Source organism: Eschscholzia californica, unplaced genomic scaffold (assembly GCF_041429995.1).
Source record: "Eschscholzia californica isolate CP2 unplaced genomic scaffold, dmEscCali1.0.p SCAF_5, whole genome shotgun sequence".
In the NCBI taxonomy this organism is placed as follows: domain Eukaryota; kingdom Viridiplantae; phylum Streptophyta; class Magnoliopsida; order Ranunculales; family Papaveraceae; genus Eschscholzia; species Eschscholzia californica.
In genome coordinates, this window is record NW_028238472.1 from 38,413,033 (window position 1) to 38,433,757 (window position 20,725).

General features: G+C 36.9%; 1 protein-coding gene across 1 annotated transcript; it reads left to right on the top strand.

The window, feature by feature from the left end:
* The first annotated feature begins 4,840 nt into the window (after positions 1-4,840).
* Positions 4,841-8,258, top strand: LOC147539052 (indole-3-acetic acid-amido synthetase GH3.6-like). The gene is made up of 2 exons (XM_086642508.1): positions 4,841-5,193; positions 6,544-8,258. Exons 1-2 carry the CDS (start codon positions 4,877-4,879, stop codon positions 8,069-8,071), a joined length of 1,845 nt encoding a protein of 614 aa, XP_086498634.1. The 5' UTR covers positions 4,841-4,876; the 3' UTR covers positions 8,072-8,258.
* Positions 8,259-20,725: the final 12,467 nt, after the last annotated feature.

Here is a 20,725-nt window from a genome sequence, read left to right on the forward strand (position 1 = left end):
TATCTTACAGCCGTTCCGCTCCAACACACCAAGGGAAATTAGATTTTTCCGCAAATCGGGTATGTGTCTTACGTCCGTCAATGTTCTCACCACTCCATCGTGCATCTTGATCCATATTGTTCCGAGTCCCACAGTTTTACATATACTATCATCACCCAGTATAACTGTACCACCATCTATACTCCTATAGGTAGTAAACCACTCCCTATTTGGGCACATATAGTGTGACGCCCCTGAATCAAGCTTCCACTTATCGAAGATCTTCTCAAACACCTCTGTCACCGAGAAACATTCGTCCGCCTCTTCTGACACATATCCCGCCTCTTGCATCTCTTTTTTCTCCTTGTAGCCTTCGTTCTTTTGCTTCAACTTTCTCTTTGGACAAGCCGCTTTAAAGTGGCCAAGCTCACCACAACTAAAGCACGTTTTCTTGAAAGAGCCTCTAGATTTGGATCAAGATTTCCCGCCCTTTCCCTTTCCCCTTTCATTACTCCTCCCCCTCGTTACAAACAACCCTAGTGCTTGATCCTTGTCTACTCCACCCGACGCCATACTGCTAGTAGCAACCTTACGAAGGTCATCCGCTAATAGCGAATTTCTCGTCTCTTCCATGCTTAGACTATCACCAACAAGAATCAAAGTTTGAACAAGGGTTTCATAGGATTTTGGCAATGAAAGTAACAATATGAGGACTTGGTCCTCATCCTCAACCTTAACATCAATATCCTTCAAATCTGAGATAATCCTGTCAAACCTATTCACATATTCCTCAATAGAAGAACCCTCTTCCATTCTACATGTGAATAATTTGGATTTTAAGTAGACCCGATTCGTTAAAGTTTTCGTCATGAAACTGCTTTCTAGTTTTAACCACACACCCGCCGCCGTTGTTTCTTCGTCTACTAGGAACGCCACGTCCCTCTCAAGACACAACATAATGGTAGCCCGTGCTTCGAGATCTAATTCTTCCCAATCCTCATCTGACATATCTCCTGGTTTCTTTCCCGTCAACGTCTTGTGTAATTTCTGCGAGATTAACAGATTCTTCATCTGCATCCGCCAATAAGAAAAATCGTTTTTCCTATTGAACTTCTCTATCTCATATTTCCCTGCTTTGACCGTACCACTTCTCGATCCCATCTTCTCTTCGTTCAATCTCAACAAGGCTCTGGTACCAATTGTTAAAACTAAAAGTCGCGGAAGCTATCGAACCTATCCTAAAAATTGATCCGACTATGAAGATTAATCGTAAAGCTAAGCCAAAATCTAAATATGCGAACAGAATTTAACGAGGTTCGGCTTTAAAGCCTACGTCCTCGGGCGAACAAGAAATCTTTATTGAAGGATAGATGAAGACGACTCACACAACCCGCAAGTTCGTCCCAAGATGGTAACGTATAATAATAACCTTCTATACTAAATCTTCGACGACCGAGAAATTTAACACCGCTCAAAAAACTATGAAAACCACCCTTCTAAGCACCTTCTGAATTTGGTCTGCTTTGGGCTAGGGGCGGCCCTCTAAGATACAAGTCTTATCTCTCAGATATTCAGGTGGTTTTCGAAGCTTAAACTCCATATCTTTTTAAAGACAAGATGTCAGATTTACAAGCTACAAAATAAAGAAAACTTCACGAATCAAAGGTTTACTATGCAAATCTTCATTACTGTAATTTTAATTTATATCCTGTAATGTTAACTATTTGCTGTTTAAGGCCTCATTTGGGAACACGTATAGCTTAATTCAATAGCTTTTTTTTCAGCGCTTAAACAAAAGTGCTCTATAAAAAGCTATCATGGTTGTTTGGTATGACGAACAAAAGCGTTTTTTCATCTGCAAAAGCTATTGCGTAGCGTTTGGTATAAAATAGCTTAACTATATGATATTTACTTAACTGAAACTTACAATAAGATTGTGTTGGAATCGGAGCCAATTTTGGCTCGACCCGACTCGTCAAACTCAAAAACGAAACGTGCCATCGCGTTCGTCTCGTCGAGCTCTTCAAGTTAGAGCCAAGAATTACTCACATCCGATTCCGGATGAATGAGAAATTCAAGTTTAAAGTTTAGAAGAAAATCGGTTAATTTAGGGGCCAAATCATCAAACGGGACAAGTTAGATCAGGGGTCGTTTGAGCGAACCACGCGCGTCCAAATCTGGACGGCTGGCGTTCAGTCCGCGCGAATTCCCCAGATTTGACGGTCGCGCATTTGGGATTGCAGGACGAGTTCAGTATTTGTCCCGAAGCGTTGGATCTGAGCGATCCGACGGCGCACGTCACCTCCGTGTCGGGCAGGATTCGGGACTTCCCGAGATCTTAATCTAACGGCCACGTTTTCCATCTGTTTGGCATGCTTCGGTATCCATCTAACGCTGGGCGTTCCACCCGAGTGTTTGAGGTAAATCCGACGCCCCAAATTATAACCGACTTCAACAATTCAGTTATACTTCATGTTTGGTCCCTAGTTCCGAACAGATATGTCCTTATAACCCAACAGACACATGTATCCATTCAACTCCTATATAAACAACCCGAAACCATTCCATTTGAAATCAATTCAATTCATTCTCTTCTTCTCTTCCCTTCTAACAATTAGAGGTTCTGGTTTGTCTAGAATATCTAATTAGGAAGTACTTCTAGAGGTTCTGATTTGACTAGAATATCTAGAAAAGGAAGAAAGAAGTTTCGAGTGAAGTTTGAATTTCCGAAGCATCTAGAAGATCATCCGCATTAGTCCAAGAGCTCATAATACTTACAAAGGTTCGTCCGCTTTCAGAATAAAGAAGTACCATCTTAAAACTCTGAAAGGAAAGTCGTAGTATCCCGAAGGCATACACCCTAACGTTTGGTACTGTTATGGGGGTGTAAAATGTCTTAAGGAAAGAGAATTTATTCTTGCCTCGACTACATTAACATCTATCTCGGTTAGTCCGAAAGAAGGAATATTGATAAATCACTATTCTTTAATAGTTTATCTCTCTATAAGTTATAGAAAGGAAACTCTGTCTAAATCAAGCCAAGACAGAGAGAAATCGACCTATCGATTGATAACCAGAGAAACAACAGATTGAATTTAAAGTCCATTACCTTAAACACCCAAAAATGAGTATTGCCCCGAACAAAAATATGTCGCACTCAGACGAGTCAAATTCAAATAATTATAAAAGAAAGTTTTTAGGTGATGATTATTAAAATTAAAACGAATTTTAGGACGGTATTGCTTTGATTCGATAGATAAAGAGTTAACTTCTTTGATTTTAATGACCTAATTGAACTGCAAATACAGGTTAACAAGGGTGAACTCTCAAGTCTCACCCATACTGAACTATTGGCTATGTTCTAGAAAACAAAACTAAATTAATGTTGCCCAATTTTAAATCTTGATTGTGGCTTAAAAACCTAAATTAAATGAGTGCTGTCCAATTTTTTTCTATTACTGCTAGTAATACCATTAATCTAAATTCTAAGTGGGTGACCACCAAAATGGAGAATCCCTTGCTCTTTGATTTGGATAAATCATCAATTTTGTTCAAGCCCTCTATGAAATTAAATCATCCTTCCTATCTCTCTCTCTTTAGATCCAGTGGGAAGAGGGTATTCGAAACTTCTTATTAATGTAGTTTAATTTTACTTGAATTTCAAGAACCTAAAAAAGCAAATGTGATTTAATAGTAGTATAATCTATTACTATAGTTCAAAAAAAAAAATATCTATTACTATAGCAGCATAATCTTCTTCTCCTTCAGTAGTAGTATAATCTATTACTATAGCAATCCTCTTAAACAAAATTATATTAATCTATTACTATAGCGATCCGTTCTCTTTTTAAAAATTGATTTCTCTCTAAAAATAGGTATCGGGCCGGCCCTGTCTTTAAGATAAAACAACATAAAGATTCTTAACGCCATTCTATGATCTATGGAATACATGGTGACTGTAGGATGGGCGTCCAACCACTGCACTACAAAGTAGTTGGATTTATTTGTGGGTATAAAAGACAACACCTTAAACAACCGTCATAACCTTGAAATAAAAAGATTAGGTCAAATCTAAACGTTTATGTCTTTGATTAGATACCACTTTACCAATTAATTTCTCAAACAACTACTATATTAAAAATACATGCGAGATCTCTAATCAAAAGGTTAGGATATATTTGTGGGTCAATCGTCAATGAGACAAAAACCTAACAAACGTACCATTATAGTCACAATTTTGTAGAAGGTTTCTAATGAAGTTATGAACTTTCTCAGATAGGGGTATTCTCACTCACTATGTCAGTAAAATAATGAGGTCACAAATTCACACGTAAAAAGTCCATACTAAATCACAATAATCACAGTTATCATGTTATGCCGGCCATTCTCCTGATTGAGTTCTGGCCTGGTGATGTGGCCGGTCAAGATCTTAAAAAGACACTAGATTTTGTATGGCCAACCTGACTGTTATTTGACTACTAATGGTAAGAAATAATCACATTATTATTACCATTATTACTGAAGAGTGAAAAAAGTATTTTCTTAATGATAATAAAACATTAATCATTTTAAATACAATCTATTCACGATCTTAAAAGACACTAGATTTTTTCTGGCCAACCTAACTGTTATTTGACTAATAATGGTAAGAATAATCACATTATTATTACCTTTATTATTGAAGAGTGAAAAAAGTATTTTCTTAATGATAATAAAACATTAATCATTTTAAATACAATCTATTCACGAGGACATAATTACTTTCCCTGTATGAATCAAAACATTAATTTTCTTGCAATAATAGGCCCATCAATCAAGGAACTAATCATTTTAAATACAATCTCTTCCCCCTTCGAAAAATGGCAAAACAAAAACTTAGAACATTTTTAGATTGAAGATGGAAACCTTGAGTACTTACAATAACCTAGTTCGAGACATGGAGAGCTCGAGGAAGGAACCATTGAAATTCATTGAAGATGTAACTAACAAGGCAGATGAGGTTCAGAAACGAGTACTTAGAGAAATCCTGAGTGATAGTGCTAATACTGAGTACTTGCAGAGATATGGATTAGCAGAGCGTACTGATCCTGAAAATTTTAAGAAGTTGATACCTATAATCAGTTATGAAGATATCAAAGAAGATATTAATCGTATTATTAATGGTGATAATTCACAAATCCTTTGTGGAAACCCTATTTCACAGTTTTATACTAGGTAAATGAGTCTTAACCATTAGATTTCATTTTGTTTATGAAAAATGATAGATTTACAATTAAAAGTCTGAAAAAAATGTCTAGATCTAGGTGGTAGTCTTGAAGATGTAAATTGAGATAGTCGTGTTTAATGCTACTCCATATTCCCAAGACTGCCACATAGAATCTGGATACTATTTCCAGACTTTTAATTGTACATATGGCATTTCTCTTTATTTGTTTAATTTTTCTAATCTCTTATCTTTTTAATCCAATTACATGTTATATACCCTCCAACTAGAGTGAGGTTTTGCCTTTTATATATATATATATATATATATATATATATATTGTTTTATATAATATTATATACAGAGAGAGAGACTTTGCTGGATCCAGATTTTGTGTCGGCTCCAAAATTTTTTGACATTGTTTGTTTGTCTGGAGATTGATCCACTTGATCGAAGTAGAAAGAAAAATGTAAACAAAAAGAAAAATAATTATTTGAGTTATTTCTATTTGGCCCCCTACTTGGTGAGCAGCTTCGTTCTTGACCCCCTATTTCTTATAAATTTAAATTTGACCCCCTTTTTTAAAGTAAATTCCTTAACTACCCTTCCTATAAATATTTTAAAAAAAAGTCACTTTAGTGACACAAGGTAACAAAGCTATTTAACAACTTAAAGGTACAAATATCATTGTGACACCACAAAGGTAAAAATGTCATTTTGATACCACGAGGTAAAATGTAATTTTGACCACGTAATGATGAAAATGTCATTTTAACTATACAAGGAGTAACCAAAAGCTTTTAATTGTAAATTATATTCTTCGAAAGTTAGTAGTTAACCCAACAACACAATTTCTAATTCCACGAAATAATAAATGACAACATCCACCAACCTTTGGCGCAACGAATGGACACTCCTCGTAAGCCCAGGTCGTAAGACCAAGTTTCGGTGGAAGCAGTTTGCCATTAAGATTTATCCCATGTGATTTAAGTTGTATATTAAGTAAATAATGTAATAATTTGTCGGACTTTAGGCTTCTTTCATTCATGGTTTGAATTAGGCGGTTATCGTGCCGATCACATCTTCATGATGTATCAATGCCTTGTAACGACTAACGTAGATCGTAGTTGAATTCTGAAAAAAACAAAAAAAATAATAATAGTAAATGACAATCAAATGAAAGAACTCTTATTTCTACAGAATATATTCCATGGAAAACTTTCCATAAAAATAAATTTCATGGAGATATTTCTCAGATATCAAACAAAACCTAAAAAATATATTAATATACAAGTTCAACCAATGTAAAAGAAAATAGGGAGAAAACTAGATTTGATGGGTTTCTTTTTATGTAATTGCAGTTCTGGGACAACTGCCAAAGGAGGAGAAAGCAAACTGATACCAACTGTGAAAGATGAGATGGCACGCAACGAAATATGGGCAAGCCTTCTGATGCCAATAATGAACCAATATGTCCCTGGTTTAGACAAAGGCAAAGGAATGTATTTCATGTTTGTGAAACCTGAAGCTAGGACACCAGGAGGATTATTAGTTGGATCAATTCTCACTAGAATCTGCAAAAGTTCCAATTTCAAGAATAAGTGTCAAGACCCATTATATAACTGTACTAGCCCACTTGAAGCAATTCTGTGTGAGGATTCTTACCAGAGTATGTATTCTCAGTTGCTTTGTGGACTCTATCAAAACAGGGAAGTTCTTCGTCTTGGATCCATCTTCGCACATACTTTCGTTGGAGTTATACGGTTTCTGCAGAAGCATTGGACTCTTCTCTGTAACGATATTCGTGACGGGACTATTGACGCTCGAATAACTAGCCCATCTGTAAGAGAAGCTGTCCAAAAAGTTGTAGTTAAGCCCAATCCAGAACTTGCTGAATTTATCAAAACTGAGTGTAGTAGAGACTCGTCTTGGCGAGGGATTTTAACAAGGTTATGGCCCAATGCTAAGTACGTCGAAAGTGTTGTAACAGGGAGTATGTCTCAGTATATTCCAATTCTTGATCATTACAGCAATGGACTCCCAATTTCCTCGTCACTTTATGCGTCTTCCGAATGTTCTTTTGGCCTGAATCTTGAGCCTCTATCTAGCAGAGAAGTATCTTACTTGTTATTGCCTACCATGGCTTATTTCGAGTTCATGCCAATTGAAAGGAGTGATACTGATTTGATCAAAGAACAACGAGATCTAGTTGATCTTGTCGATGTTAAGCTCGGACAAGAATATGAGATTGTTGTAACCACTTATGCAGGACTTTACCGCTATCGAGTTGGAGATATACTTCGAGTTGCAGGATTTAAGAACAAAGCTCCACAGTTCACCTTTGTATCTCGAAAGAATGTGTTCTTGAGCATTGATTACGATAAGACTACCGATATTGAGCTTCAAGATGCTATCAAGAAAGCGGTCGATCATCTTATACCATTCTCTGCATTTCTTGACGAGTACACATGTTATGCTGATACATCGACTCTTCCAGGCCATTACGTACTATATTGGGAGCTTCAATACACGGATTGTACAACCAAGATTCCTCCATCAATATTTGAGAACTGTTGTCTCACAATTGAAGAATCAATCAACATTGTATATCGCCAACTTCGTAATTCAGGCAACACAATTGGTCCTTTAGAGATAAAGATAGTCAAAGATGGAACCTTTGAGAAGTTGATGAATCTAGCAGTCAGCCGAGGAGCGGCAATTAGCCAGTACAAGACACCTAGATGTGTGAAAGATCCTACTATTGTCGATCTTTTGAACTCGAGGGTTGTATCGAACTACTTCAGTCCAAAAGCCCCAAAATGTCTTCCTGGTAATGCATGGTATGATGATCGTCAAAATGGAAACGAAGGAGACACCAAATTAGCATGAGTATGAATATGGCTGGTATCTGTAGTCAGTAGTGTTATATTGAATAATCCTAGATTCTAAATAAGTGAACAAATTCTTGCTAATTAAGTGAGAAATATTTTGGAGGGATTTTGTTTACAAATAAGTTTCTGGTCGAAACACAAACTTTCTATTATGATTTTTCAACAGTAATTTATTTCTATTTCAACTACAGACTTTTAAATCTGATTATTCAACAGTAGTTTATTTTTACTTCAACTACGGAACTTCAAATCTGATTCTTCAACAAAACTTTTTCTATGGAGTTTTGTGAAAGTTCATGTTAGTTGGTAGATTATAAGACATAAAATTAAAATAAAGAACACAATAGTTTACGTGGTCCGATCGGAGGATCACGACCTAAATCCACGGAGAAAGCCAATAATGGCTACTTTATATTAACTCCACAATCGTGGGATTGATTGGTCACAGACTCGAAGACTCAATGCAACTCAATGAATAAAATACATAGAGGTCACTTGTATTTATAGAGTAACTTGGGTATCTTAGTTTCTTAGGACTCTATCTAGGATAAATACAAGATAATATCTTCCAAATCTTCATATATCTTGACGGTTGATATTTGATATCTTCGGATCTCGTTCTTAATACTCTAATAAGTTTTAAATCCGAATTTTCTACAACAATTGTAACGGTCAATTTTTGAGTTAATCTTTGGCTTTAATGCATTAGCTACAAAAGTGGATAGTCCAAAGAATATGCTTTACTGTCTAGTTTGACTGGAATAAATTCAGAATTTAATTTATTCCTTTCAATGCTAATCCGTAGATCATTAGTTTCAAACAATTGAGAATCATTGGATCTTTGGGCAGTTAGATTGTGAGCCTTTAAATAGGACTCTTACTCTTAGAAGAAAAATATAGAAAAAATCTATTTCTCTCTACTTGTCTTCTGCATTCTCTCTATCTCTCTGTCAAGATCAGTAGATCAAGAACGAAATTTGCTTCTTTAATTCTTGATATAGAACAGTTGAATCCTAGGGGACTTCGCTCAGATACTGCAAAGCAATACCTAATTCACCGGTAGCAAGGGTGTTTTAAGACTTCAAGACAACGAGTGATACTCGTGTCTCTGTTCCACCATCCTTGTTTCTTCATCTATTGAAGGTTCATTATCTCTAGTGGTCGTCTTGCCGGTTCATTATCTCTTTTTTATGTGTTTTTTTTACAGCTTACTCGAGAAAGTCGTCAGAAACTGTTAGTTTCGACGTAGACTGGTCGTCGAAAAATTATTTGCTACGCCTCTTTTAGCAACCATTTTACGACGACTTCTATTCGTCGTTATAACACTTTTACGACTGAGTATCTTGTATTTTTGACGGATTTCTACCGTCATCAATAGTCTTCATTTTTGTAGTGCTTACAACATGTTTACACTTCTTATACGAATTTACAATAAAACTAGCCTGTTCCTATGGGATCTGATGTAATAATTGTGAGGATAATGCGAGAATGGTACTCTAGTAACTAGCAAAAAATAATACTATTTGGCGTGATGAAAAATGGTTCAGATGGCCCAACAAGTCCAAATTGCTGACGTCATGTGCGAATTTGGCCTTTTGGGCCACTTCTAGTATGGCCAAGTAACATTGTTGAAATAATATCTAGGTACTCTCTGATTTGGGTCAAATGACCTTTGACCCAAATGACCTTGGTGGAATAACTCTTATTCTTCAAGTTCCCTCAAATGACCTCTTTTTTGCAATTTCTTTTAAATTTGTCCCTTAACATAAAACCGAGTCTAGATTTTTTAGACAACTAATTTCGGGCCAATTTGCAAAAACAGAAAAATCGCCCCCCTCTGTCTCTAAAATGATTCACCACAGTTCCAACAAATCTCAAAGTCATTCAACCCATCTTGATCTTCCAAACCCATAGAAATAAATTTAATTGAGTTCCAAATCCAAGACTGTTAGTACTAAAAGTCGCGGAAGCTATCGAACCTATCATAGAAATTGATCCGATTATGAAAATTAATCGAAAAGCAATACCAAAACTAAATATGCAAACAGAATTAACGAGGTTCGGCTTAAAGCCTACGTCATCGAGCGAACAAGAAATTTTTATTGAAGGATAGATGAAGACGACTCAAACAACCCGCAAGTTCGTCCCAAGATGGTACTGTATAGAAATTAACCTTCTATACTAGATCTTCGACGACCGAGAAATTAAACAACGCTCAAAACAATGAATAAATTTTCTCTCTCACTTGCTCTCACTCTATGTTGAATAGTTGTTGTGTTTGTGTTGTTGTGTATTTTACCAATACTCAAACCCCCTATATATAGCATTGAAAACTGACTTTAATCCTGAGTTTTGAGCAGTTTCCAAATTTTGAGCAGTTTCCAAAGTTTGAGTAGTTTCCAATTCTAAGTCCAATTTGGAATTGGATTCTCACCAAACCGACTTCCAATTGGAGTCTCACCACCGACTCTCACAATTCTCCACCTCGTACACAATTTGATATACTTCAAATTTTGGACGAACACCAACTCTACTCCTTGTAAGATATATATATATATCTGCTTCTTGTAACTTCATCCGACTGCACCATTTGACCATGGCTGCCTACGTACCCTTTTATAGGATCAAGCATACCGTAGTTCTACCAACCCTTCACATAAAGTTTACCTTGTCGCCATTACGCCCTTTCGGGCAACTTAACACGAGCCGATTTGTAGCAATTTCAGGCAATGCTGAAACTTGCTACATGTCACCACTTTAGTCAACATGTCCGCGGGATTCTCATATGTGTGAACGATTCATGAGAGAAATATCACCTTCCTCTATGACATCTCGTACGAAGTGATACCTGACATCGATATGCTTCGTACGAGCATGATGAACCTGATTCTTCGCCAAGTGGATCGCACTTTGACTAGCACACCATACATCTAGGCACTCCTGCTTAACCCCTAGATCATCCAGAAGACCCCACAACCACAATGCTTCCTTCACACCCTCGACCATAGCCATATAGTCGGCCTCTGTAGTAGATAACGCAACTGTAGATTGTAACATCGATCGCCAACTAATTGGGGCACCATGTACCCTAAATACATAACCAGTAGTAGATCGTCTTCTATCTAGACCGCCAGCATAATCTGAGTCAACATAACCGCTTACCTGACATGTGTCTCTACCAAAGCACAAACTCGTATCAGCGGTACCCTTCAAGTACCTCAAGACCCACTTCACAGCTTCCCAATGTGTCTTCCCCGAATTTGCCATAAACCTACTAACCACACTGTCCGCCTGTGAAATATCCGGACGAGTACACACCATAGCGTACATCAAACTGCGAACCACACTAGCATACGGTACACGATCCATATGATCCTTCTCCACCGTAGTAGTGGGAAATTGTTTTCCCGAGAGCCTAAAGTGTGGTGCCAACGGTGTTAACACCGCCTTCGCATTCTACATCCCGAATCGAGAAACTACTCGTTCAATGTAACCTTTCTGACTCAAGTAAAATTTCTTACTTGACCGCTCTCTCTTAATCTTCACTCTCAATATCTTCTTTGCAACGCCTATGTCTTTCATCTCAAACTCTTGACGGAGTTGAGATTTCAACTTATCTATCTCCACCATGCTTCGAGAAGCAATAAGCATGTCATCCACGTACAAAAGGAGATAAATAAAGTCACCTTTGCGAAGCTTCTTGATGTACACACAACAATCATAGTCACTTCTGCGAAAACCATGCTTTAGCATGAAAAAATCAAATCATTTGTACCATTGGCGAGGGGATTGTTTCAATCCGTAAAGAGACATCCTCAAACGACATACTTGATTTTCTTTACCCTCAACCGTGTATCCCTCAGGTTGAGCCATATAAGTTTCTTCTTCCAAATCTCCGTGCAAGAAGGCGGTTTTGACATCGAGTTATTCCAGCTCAAGATCACTATGAGCAACAATACTCAATAGCACCCGAATAGAAGTATGTTTTACGACCGGGGAGAAAATCTCATTGTAGTCGACCCCTTCTTTCTGTGCATAACCCTTGGCCACTAGTCTTGCCTTATACCTTGTACCATTGATCTCGGAAGAATCCTCTTTCTTCTTGTACACCCATTTACAACCAATAACAGACTTACCTTCGGGAAATGGGATAACCTCCCATGTCTTGTTCTTGTGAAGAGACTCCATCTCTTCTTGCATAGCAACAAACCAATTCTCTCTTTCCTCCGCGGTAATAGCTCGTTTGAAGGTGACCGACTCGTCGTCTTCCACCGAGAGTGCATATTCAACTACAATGAGATTTCTCTGACCCTAACCTCTGTATCGGCTTATATAACCGTTTCGGCCTAGTGTGTACTGAAACATCCTGCTGTTGTTGTTGTAAAGCTTGTGTACCTACTCCTTGAACCTCCTCATGATCGTGTCCATCAATTTTCTCATCTTGAGTACTATCCCGATGCTCCACTTGATCATGATTCCTGGAAACCCGTTGGTCTTCGGCTTCTACTTCCACCACTTGAGCTTTAGTAAACCCAACATAACCACAACCAGGCACCGTAGCTTTCGCCATAGCTACAATAGTTGACTCATCAAACACCAAATCTCTACTGATTACGAACTTCTTGTCTTCCGTACACCATAGCCGATAACCCTTGACTCCTGTAGCATATTCTAAGAAAATTACCTTCTTTGCTCTATTATCAAGTCTATTACCTTTAACATGGTAATAGGTCGTACAACCGAAAACCTTAAATCTCCCGCAATCTGCATGTTCACCTGACCACACCTCGTAAGGTATGTCGCCATCTAAAGAAGAATGTGGAGACCTGTTCACAATATAACAAACTGTAGTAACAGATTCTGCCCACCATTCTACGCCTAATCCCGAATTAGAGCGCATACATCTAGCCTTCTCAAGTAGTGTACGGTTCAATCTCTCTGCGACTCCATTCTGCTGAGGTGTGTTTACTACTGTCTAGTGCATCACAATGCCTTCCCGATTACAAAACTCCTTGAATGCCCCATCCGTGTACTCGGTCCCATTATCCGATCTTAACTTCTTCAGCTTTCGACCAGTTTTGTTCTCAACCATTGTTTTCCATACCAGGAATGTGCTCATTCTTATGCTTCAGAAAATAAAGCCAGACAAATCTCGAATGATCATCAACGAATGTAACAAAATGCCTGAAACCACCCTTGGAAGCTAACTTTGCCGGTCCCCAGACATCGGTATGCACGTAGTCTAATACCTCTTTGCTCATGTGCTTGCTTGAAGAAAACGTCACCCTGTGTGCCATCCTGAACATACAATGCTCACAAAACTCCATGCAAGGCTTCTTCATGCCCTTAAACAAGTCTTTCCCGCAAATCAAAGATAAACCCTTTTCCGGCATATGCCCAAGGCGCATATGCCAAAGCCTCGTACAAACCGTTGGATCCCTTCCACTGATTCCTACTGCTACATCTCTCGTAATTGTTGTCCCCAAAAGTTTGTATAAATTAACGTAACGAGTACCTCTCATCACCACCAAAGAACCCTTAACGACTTTTATGGAGCCATTCTCTATAATTATCTTACAGTTGTTCCGCTCTAACACACCGAGCGAAATTAGATTTTTCCGCAAATCGGATATGTGTCTTACGTCTGTCAATGTTCTCACCACTCCATCGTGCATCTTGATACGTATTGTTTCGAGTCCCACAGTTTTACATATATTATCATTACCCATTATAACTGTACCACCATTTATATTCATATAGGTAGTAAACTACTTCCTATTTGGACACATATGGTGTGTCGCCCCTGAATCAAGCATCCACTTATCGGAGATCTTCTTAGACACCTCTGTCACCGAGAAACATTCGTCAGGGTCTTCTGACACATATCCCGCCTCTTGCATCTCTTGTTTCTCCTTGTAGCCTTCGTTCTTTTGCTTCAATTTTCTCTTTTGGACAAGCCGCTTTAAAGTGACCAAACTCACCACAACTAAAGCACGTTTTCTTGAAGAGCCTCTAGATTTGGATTTAGATATCCCGCTCTTTCCCTTTCCTCTTTCATTACTCCTCCACCTTGTTGCAAACAACCCTTGTGCTTGATCCTTGTTTACTCCACCCGACGTCATACTGCTAGTAGCAACCTTACGAAGGTCATCCGCTAATAATGAATTTCTCGTCTCTTCCATGCTTAGACTATCACCAACAAGCATCAAAGTTTGAACAAGGTTCTCATAGGATTTAGGTAATGAAAGTAACAATATGAGGGCTTGGTCCTCATCCTCAACCAATATCCTTCAAATCTGAGATAATCTTGTCAAACCTGTTCACATATTCCTGAATAGAAGAACCATCTTCCATTCTACAGGTGAATAATTTGGATTTTAAGTAGACCTGATTCGTTAAAGGTTTTGTTATAAAATTTCTTTCTAGCTTTAACCACACACTCGCTGCCGTTGTTTCTCCGTCTACTAGGAACGCCCCTCTCAAGACACAACATGATGGTTGCCCGTGCTTCGAAATCTAACTCTTCCCAATCCTCATCTGACATATCTCATGGTTTCTTTCCCGTCAACGTCTTGTGTAATTTCTGCGAGATTAACAGATTCTTCATCTGCATCCGTCAATAAGAAAAATCATTTTTCCCATTGAACTTCTCTATCTCATATTTCTTTGATTTGACCGTACCACTTCTCGATCCCATCTCCTCTTCGTTCAATCTCAACAAGGCTCTGATACCAATTGTTAGTACTAAAAGTCGCGGAAGCTATCGAACTTAGAAATTGATCCGATTATGAAAATTAATCGAAAAGCTACGCCAAAACTAAAAATGCAAACAGAATTAGCGAGGTTCGGCTTAAAGCCTACGTCATCGAGCGAACAAGAAATTTTTATTGAAAGATAGATGAAGACGACTCAAACAACCCGCAAGTTCGTCCCAAGATGGTACCGTATAGAAATTAACCTTCTATACTGGATCTTCAACGACCGAGAAATTAAACAACGCTCAAAACAATGAATAAATTTTCTCTCTCACTTGCTCTCACTCTATGTTGAATAGTTGTTGTGTTTGTGTTGTTGTGTATTTTACCAATACTCAAACCCCCTATATATAACATTGAAAACTGACTCCAATCTTGAGTTTTGAGCAGTTTCCAAAGTTTGAGCAGTTTCCAATTTTGAGTCCAATTTGGAAATCCAATTTGGGATTGGATTCTCACCAAACCGACTTCCAATTGCAGTCTCACCACCGACTCTCACAAAGACTCATCTTCATCTTTACTGAATCTTTTCAAGTTTTTAGAGAGAGAAGTTGGTTGAACACTTCATTTTTGCTCACTCGTTAGATGTTTACTAAAAAACAAAAGTAAGTGTATCTTCTTGAATTTCTTCTTGAACTGACCAAACCTTTTAGGATTTTTTCATGTTTTGTTTCAATAAAGCTGAGATTGGAAAACAAGGATTGCATTTTTAGGTTTTAGGGATGTCTAAAAATTGAACTTGTTATTCCTTTTAGGGGGTTGAAATTGATTTATCTGTTCATAAGTTGAGATTGATAGGTTTTGGATTGATTTGTCCTGGTTTCAAATTGATTTGCTTGACATTGTTGTTTTAGGTTTATTAATACTCTTTTTCTGTATTACAAGTTACTGTGTAACATACATAGTAAGATATGGATATAATCTCTTTTCGAAAACTATTTGTTATTATTATTATTCTCATCTCTTTTGTTACTTGTAAGAGTCTTATATATCAGTGGTTCTTGGACTAACGGCCGTTGGGGAGGCAACATTAGTTCAAGAACAAGATGATTAAGGTGGATCCAAATCTAGTCGTGGAAACAACAACTATAATAACGAAAACTTTTGGCGATCGCTTTCCCTTTGTTCAATAAAATGGTATTAGCAATGCACTTAAGTTTTTCAAAAATCTGTGCTTGAAGATCAAAATACTTACATTTGGTTATAATATTATTAGTCAATGGTGATTGCGGACGAGATGGTTCTAGTTCATGAATCACCTTAGATTGAAGAAAGGGTATATCTCAAACCAAACATTACAACTCGGTCGAAGAACTCTCCCACCTTCCCTCACATCGCAATATCTTGGTATAATGGTGATTGATTTTTGGAGACACAAATTGCAATTACTCAAGAATATATCAGGATTAAATTGTACTAACCCATATACCTTATCAACAGAGTTTGTAAAATTTCTTTCGCCAATAGCAAACTTAGTAGAAGAAGAACCATTAGAAATAACTATTCCAAGACGTAAATTTATGTTCTTTTATAGTTGTATATAATTTAGACGATCAAAATAATTACAAGACTACAGGAGTCTAAACTCAAACTGCAAGAGTCTAGAGTCATAGTGCAGGAATCTAGACTCAAGACTGCAGGAGTTTAGACTCAAGACTAGAGCAGTCTAGACTGGAGACTCCAGGAGTCAAGACTCAGACTGTCTCGTGGAGGCTTTCGATTATCAGTACACTCACACTGTGTGGACAAGTGACCAAATCTATAAGAAATTTAAACATTTGTCATTAATATTACTAAATTGTAATAGATATAAAAGTCTTAACTAGTCGAAGTATTCAATAATTGCGAATCAAAACTACAAATTAATTCACCATGTATCGAGAAATCGTGACATACTATTAAAATTGTAGTACTTTCACTCCAAACTATTTGATCAAAGAAGTTCCTTTAAGTGCCCAACCTGCATCGCTAAAGAGGAAAGGTCTCTGAGTGTTGTCCCGTCTGATAGAATTATTCCGACTTGATTACCACTAATGTATTTTATTTCGTTAGTCACATTTTCCAATCTACCACCATGAAATAACCAAATCCTCATGGATTCCATTAGAAATTACCCTACAAAAAAAGATGAATTCATTATTTGTAAGTACTAAAATTACTAAAAACTTGCAAAATACATACAGTACATAAGATGAATTCAACATGTAAATTGACAATCAAACAATACATAAGATAAATGATCTTAATAATGAAGATGAAATGAGAAGCCAAGATTGACAATTAACAACGTATAAGATGAATTCAACATGTAAATTGACAATCAAGCAATATATAAGTTGTTATAATGAAGATGAAGTAAGAATAAACTTCAAGAAACATGAACAATACTTACATCAATTGAGGACTATTAACAAACCCATGGTGAACATTGTCAAGCAAAGTAACTTATGTATAAGATTAAGGTAAAACCCAAGCCAAATTAAAAATAAGCAACACATAAGATGCATTTAACATCAAACAATAGATAAACAACCAAAACATAACATAAAACAATGTAATCATGAAGTTATAACAAGATAAAATCCTAGGAAGATGAACAATACCTAACAAATCAAAAACCCATACAAAACCAAACAAAACAACATATAATATGAAACAAATTAACAATGAAGATGAAATAAGGTAAAACCACAACAAATATGAACTTACCTCAATAAATCGACTACACCCTAACCGAGAAAAAATTTGGGCGAAATTCCCGATGAAGAAGAAGAAGAGATTTAAGATTGAAACCCTAGATGAGAGAGAAGATTCAAGATATTCCAAAATTGAGACTCAATTGCATTGATTAATGCCATACAAATCGAAGAGGGAAAGGTGAAATGATTTTGAGAACTCTAGGAACTCATCAAATTTCGTTCTAGATGGGGTTGGGGTTCTCGGTGTGGGGAGAAATTGGTTGTCTAGAAAATCTAGACTCGGTTTTGTATTAAGGGGCAGATTTCGAAGAAAATGGCAAAACGAAAGTCATTTCAAGGAACTTGAAAAAATTCCCCCCACTAAATAGGATTTAGTTTTTCGCTAGATTGCCACACACTTAACAATGATAAGGTAAGGTTGTGGTCTCAGTAGTGTTTTTGTTTTCATAGCTCATATTAATCCTTCAAATTTACTTAGACAATGATATGTTAGCAGTCAGAGATTCAACTACTTCTAAGCTTGATATACGTATGTTTTTATTTTTTTTTATACAGAACTGGTCGATAGAAGAGAAGAATCATTGTTTTGAGGAAACTAAAAAATCATTTAAGTACACGGGTGAGATCCTGCGATTGATACTATCATAATGGATGATCAAGTCCAGGTCTTCACTCTCAATCACTGGCTCATACGGTGTGTTTGTTATTTGTTTCTGCAAAACATTATAAGTTATGCAAATATGTAAACTGTCATTTAGTCAAGGTTTTCGCGACTTTGATCACAAAACGTGTATGTAAATGTCATTATGTTTATCGATTTTCTGCAAAACAAAATATTCTTGTTACCTAATGGTGTAATCAAAATCTTACTCTTATTCATATTATATTTGATCTAAAAGAAAGAATGAAAAGAAAAACAAAATCAGCAAAGAAAGTTTAAAAAATGCCCCCAACGTTTGCTAAAGGCGCTGCCCTGAAAATTGACTAATGAATCTCCTCCGAAATTAATCTGTTGGGAGGCGCATATAGAAGTTTCCATAGATGTTACCTAGTTTATGTCTTAATGAATAGAAATTAGAAAGAGCTGGTCCCAAACTCACTAGGAAAGGGTTTTCTAAATTCAATTAGTATTAGGATTATAATGTTTGTATAAATACCAAACTCTCCTCTCCTGTTCCATTCATTCACTTCTAGACAGAAAGAGAGAAAGAGAGACTCAAGAGCTAGAGAAAAACAAAGAGATTCGAGGGAAAAAGAACAAGAGATGGCTTGTCGGATGAGTATTCTGTTCGGGTATTTGATCTTTGTAGCAGCTTTGGTGCAATGTGGAATTGGGCATACACATACAGTAGGAGAGGAGATGGGATGGACTATACCTTCAACATCAGATGCTTATTCTACTTGGGCTTCCTCCAAGACCTTCGTCGTCGGAGACACTCTTCTATTCAACTTTCCAGGAGTCCACACTGTTGCTGAAGTTTCAAAGGCTGCTTATGATGCTTGCGACACTAAGTCTGTCCCAATCGGTGGTTCGATTTTAAGTACAAGTCCTTCAACTATTCGTCTCAACACAGCCGGTGCTCACTTCTATATCTGTACTGTTGGTGAACATTGTATGTTTGGCCAAAAGCTATTCGTTAATGTTAATGGTACTAACCGCACCACTACTTCCACTCCTCCACCCACCACCGTCGCTCCTCTATCCACCATCGCTACTCCACCTTCCTCCATGCAAACTCCACCTTCCTCCACGACAACTCCACATGGGAATTCTGGATCATTATCATCATCACTTGCCGCTGCTACAATTTCTCTGACTTTATTATTTAGTGCAACATTAGTTTTGTTTCTATAGATTTTTATTTTGTTTTCTTGTTTTAGATTCAGAGGCCGATCAATGGCTCTTATTTGTGTACGTTTTTTTATCAATGATTTGCTAGTAATGGAATAAAATTTGTTTTGATTGATTAAATTTCTAGTGTAATTAGAATAACCAATAAACATTTTTGTTCCTAGATGTATTCCAGCCTCATATGGAGCAGATAGATGAGAGGAGGTTTTTATCATGAGCCTTCCTTGACTTTGGACCAAGTTTTTTTTTAGCCTTAGATCAATGATGAACCGTCACCTGAGAAAGGTTTTTGCCACAGATGCTCATCACGTATGGGGTATAAAGAGAGTAAGAGAACTGGTATTCGAGAGGGAAAGAATTAGCGAGAGAGATATTTACTTTCACGCTTGGTTGTGGCCGCACGTGTCCCCAGACCTTAACGAAGGTGTGCACCTTCGTATCTCCAAAACCACCCGTTAAATGATTTTAAACAAACACAAAAACGAATAACATTGTTCTGTTGTCGAAGTAAAACAATGATGAATTTAGCACATACACTCGTACATGTAAGCTTTAGAATTCGCTTAATCGTATCTGTTTGGGCTCAAGTTGTGTTTTTTATCTTGATTTTATACTTGTGTATGTTTTGTTTTGGGTGAATTTTAATTGTAGAGTTGAGATGAAAAAAATATGATTTTAATTACTGTTTTCTTATTGGAGTTGGGTTTTTATTGAAATCTGATTGTTTCTATGGATATTAATCTGTTTTTTTCTCTTCGAAGAATTAATTTATTACATATTAATCTAATGAATATATTGATGATATTCATGATTTTTAGTTGAATGACATTTTAATTAGTACTTGTTTTTGCTAGTTTAGTCTGTCTTGGTAAGAATATCTAGATCTGACTCAATACGTGATAAGAAACTAACGAATCTTATACCTTCACATAAAAATTAACATAAACTAGGAGTTGATATGTTAGATTTTTGGGGTCAATCACAGGTGATTCTAGCTTCTAGAGAGGTCAAAGGGTAGTTTTATTGGTGTTAGAATGGCTTGTGTAGTTGTGTTAGAAGAAGTAAGGTGAAAACTACCACTTTTTGGAGTTCAAAGATATTTTTGGAGGCGTCTACAAAAATTTAAAGAAGCGCATATCCCTTCTTCTAAAGAAAAACGTAGAGATCCCAAAACTTAGAGTTTCTTATATGCAAAAAAAACCTAGAGATCCCAAAGCCCAGAGATGGGTTATTTCTCAAATGGCCCCCTACTTTATGACCAGCTTCTCGTGTAGCCCCCTACTTTATCGAAAATACCCAGATGACTCTTTTTTCCCGTTATCGTTCACATGTCAAAATTCTTTTTC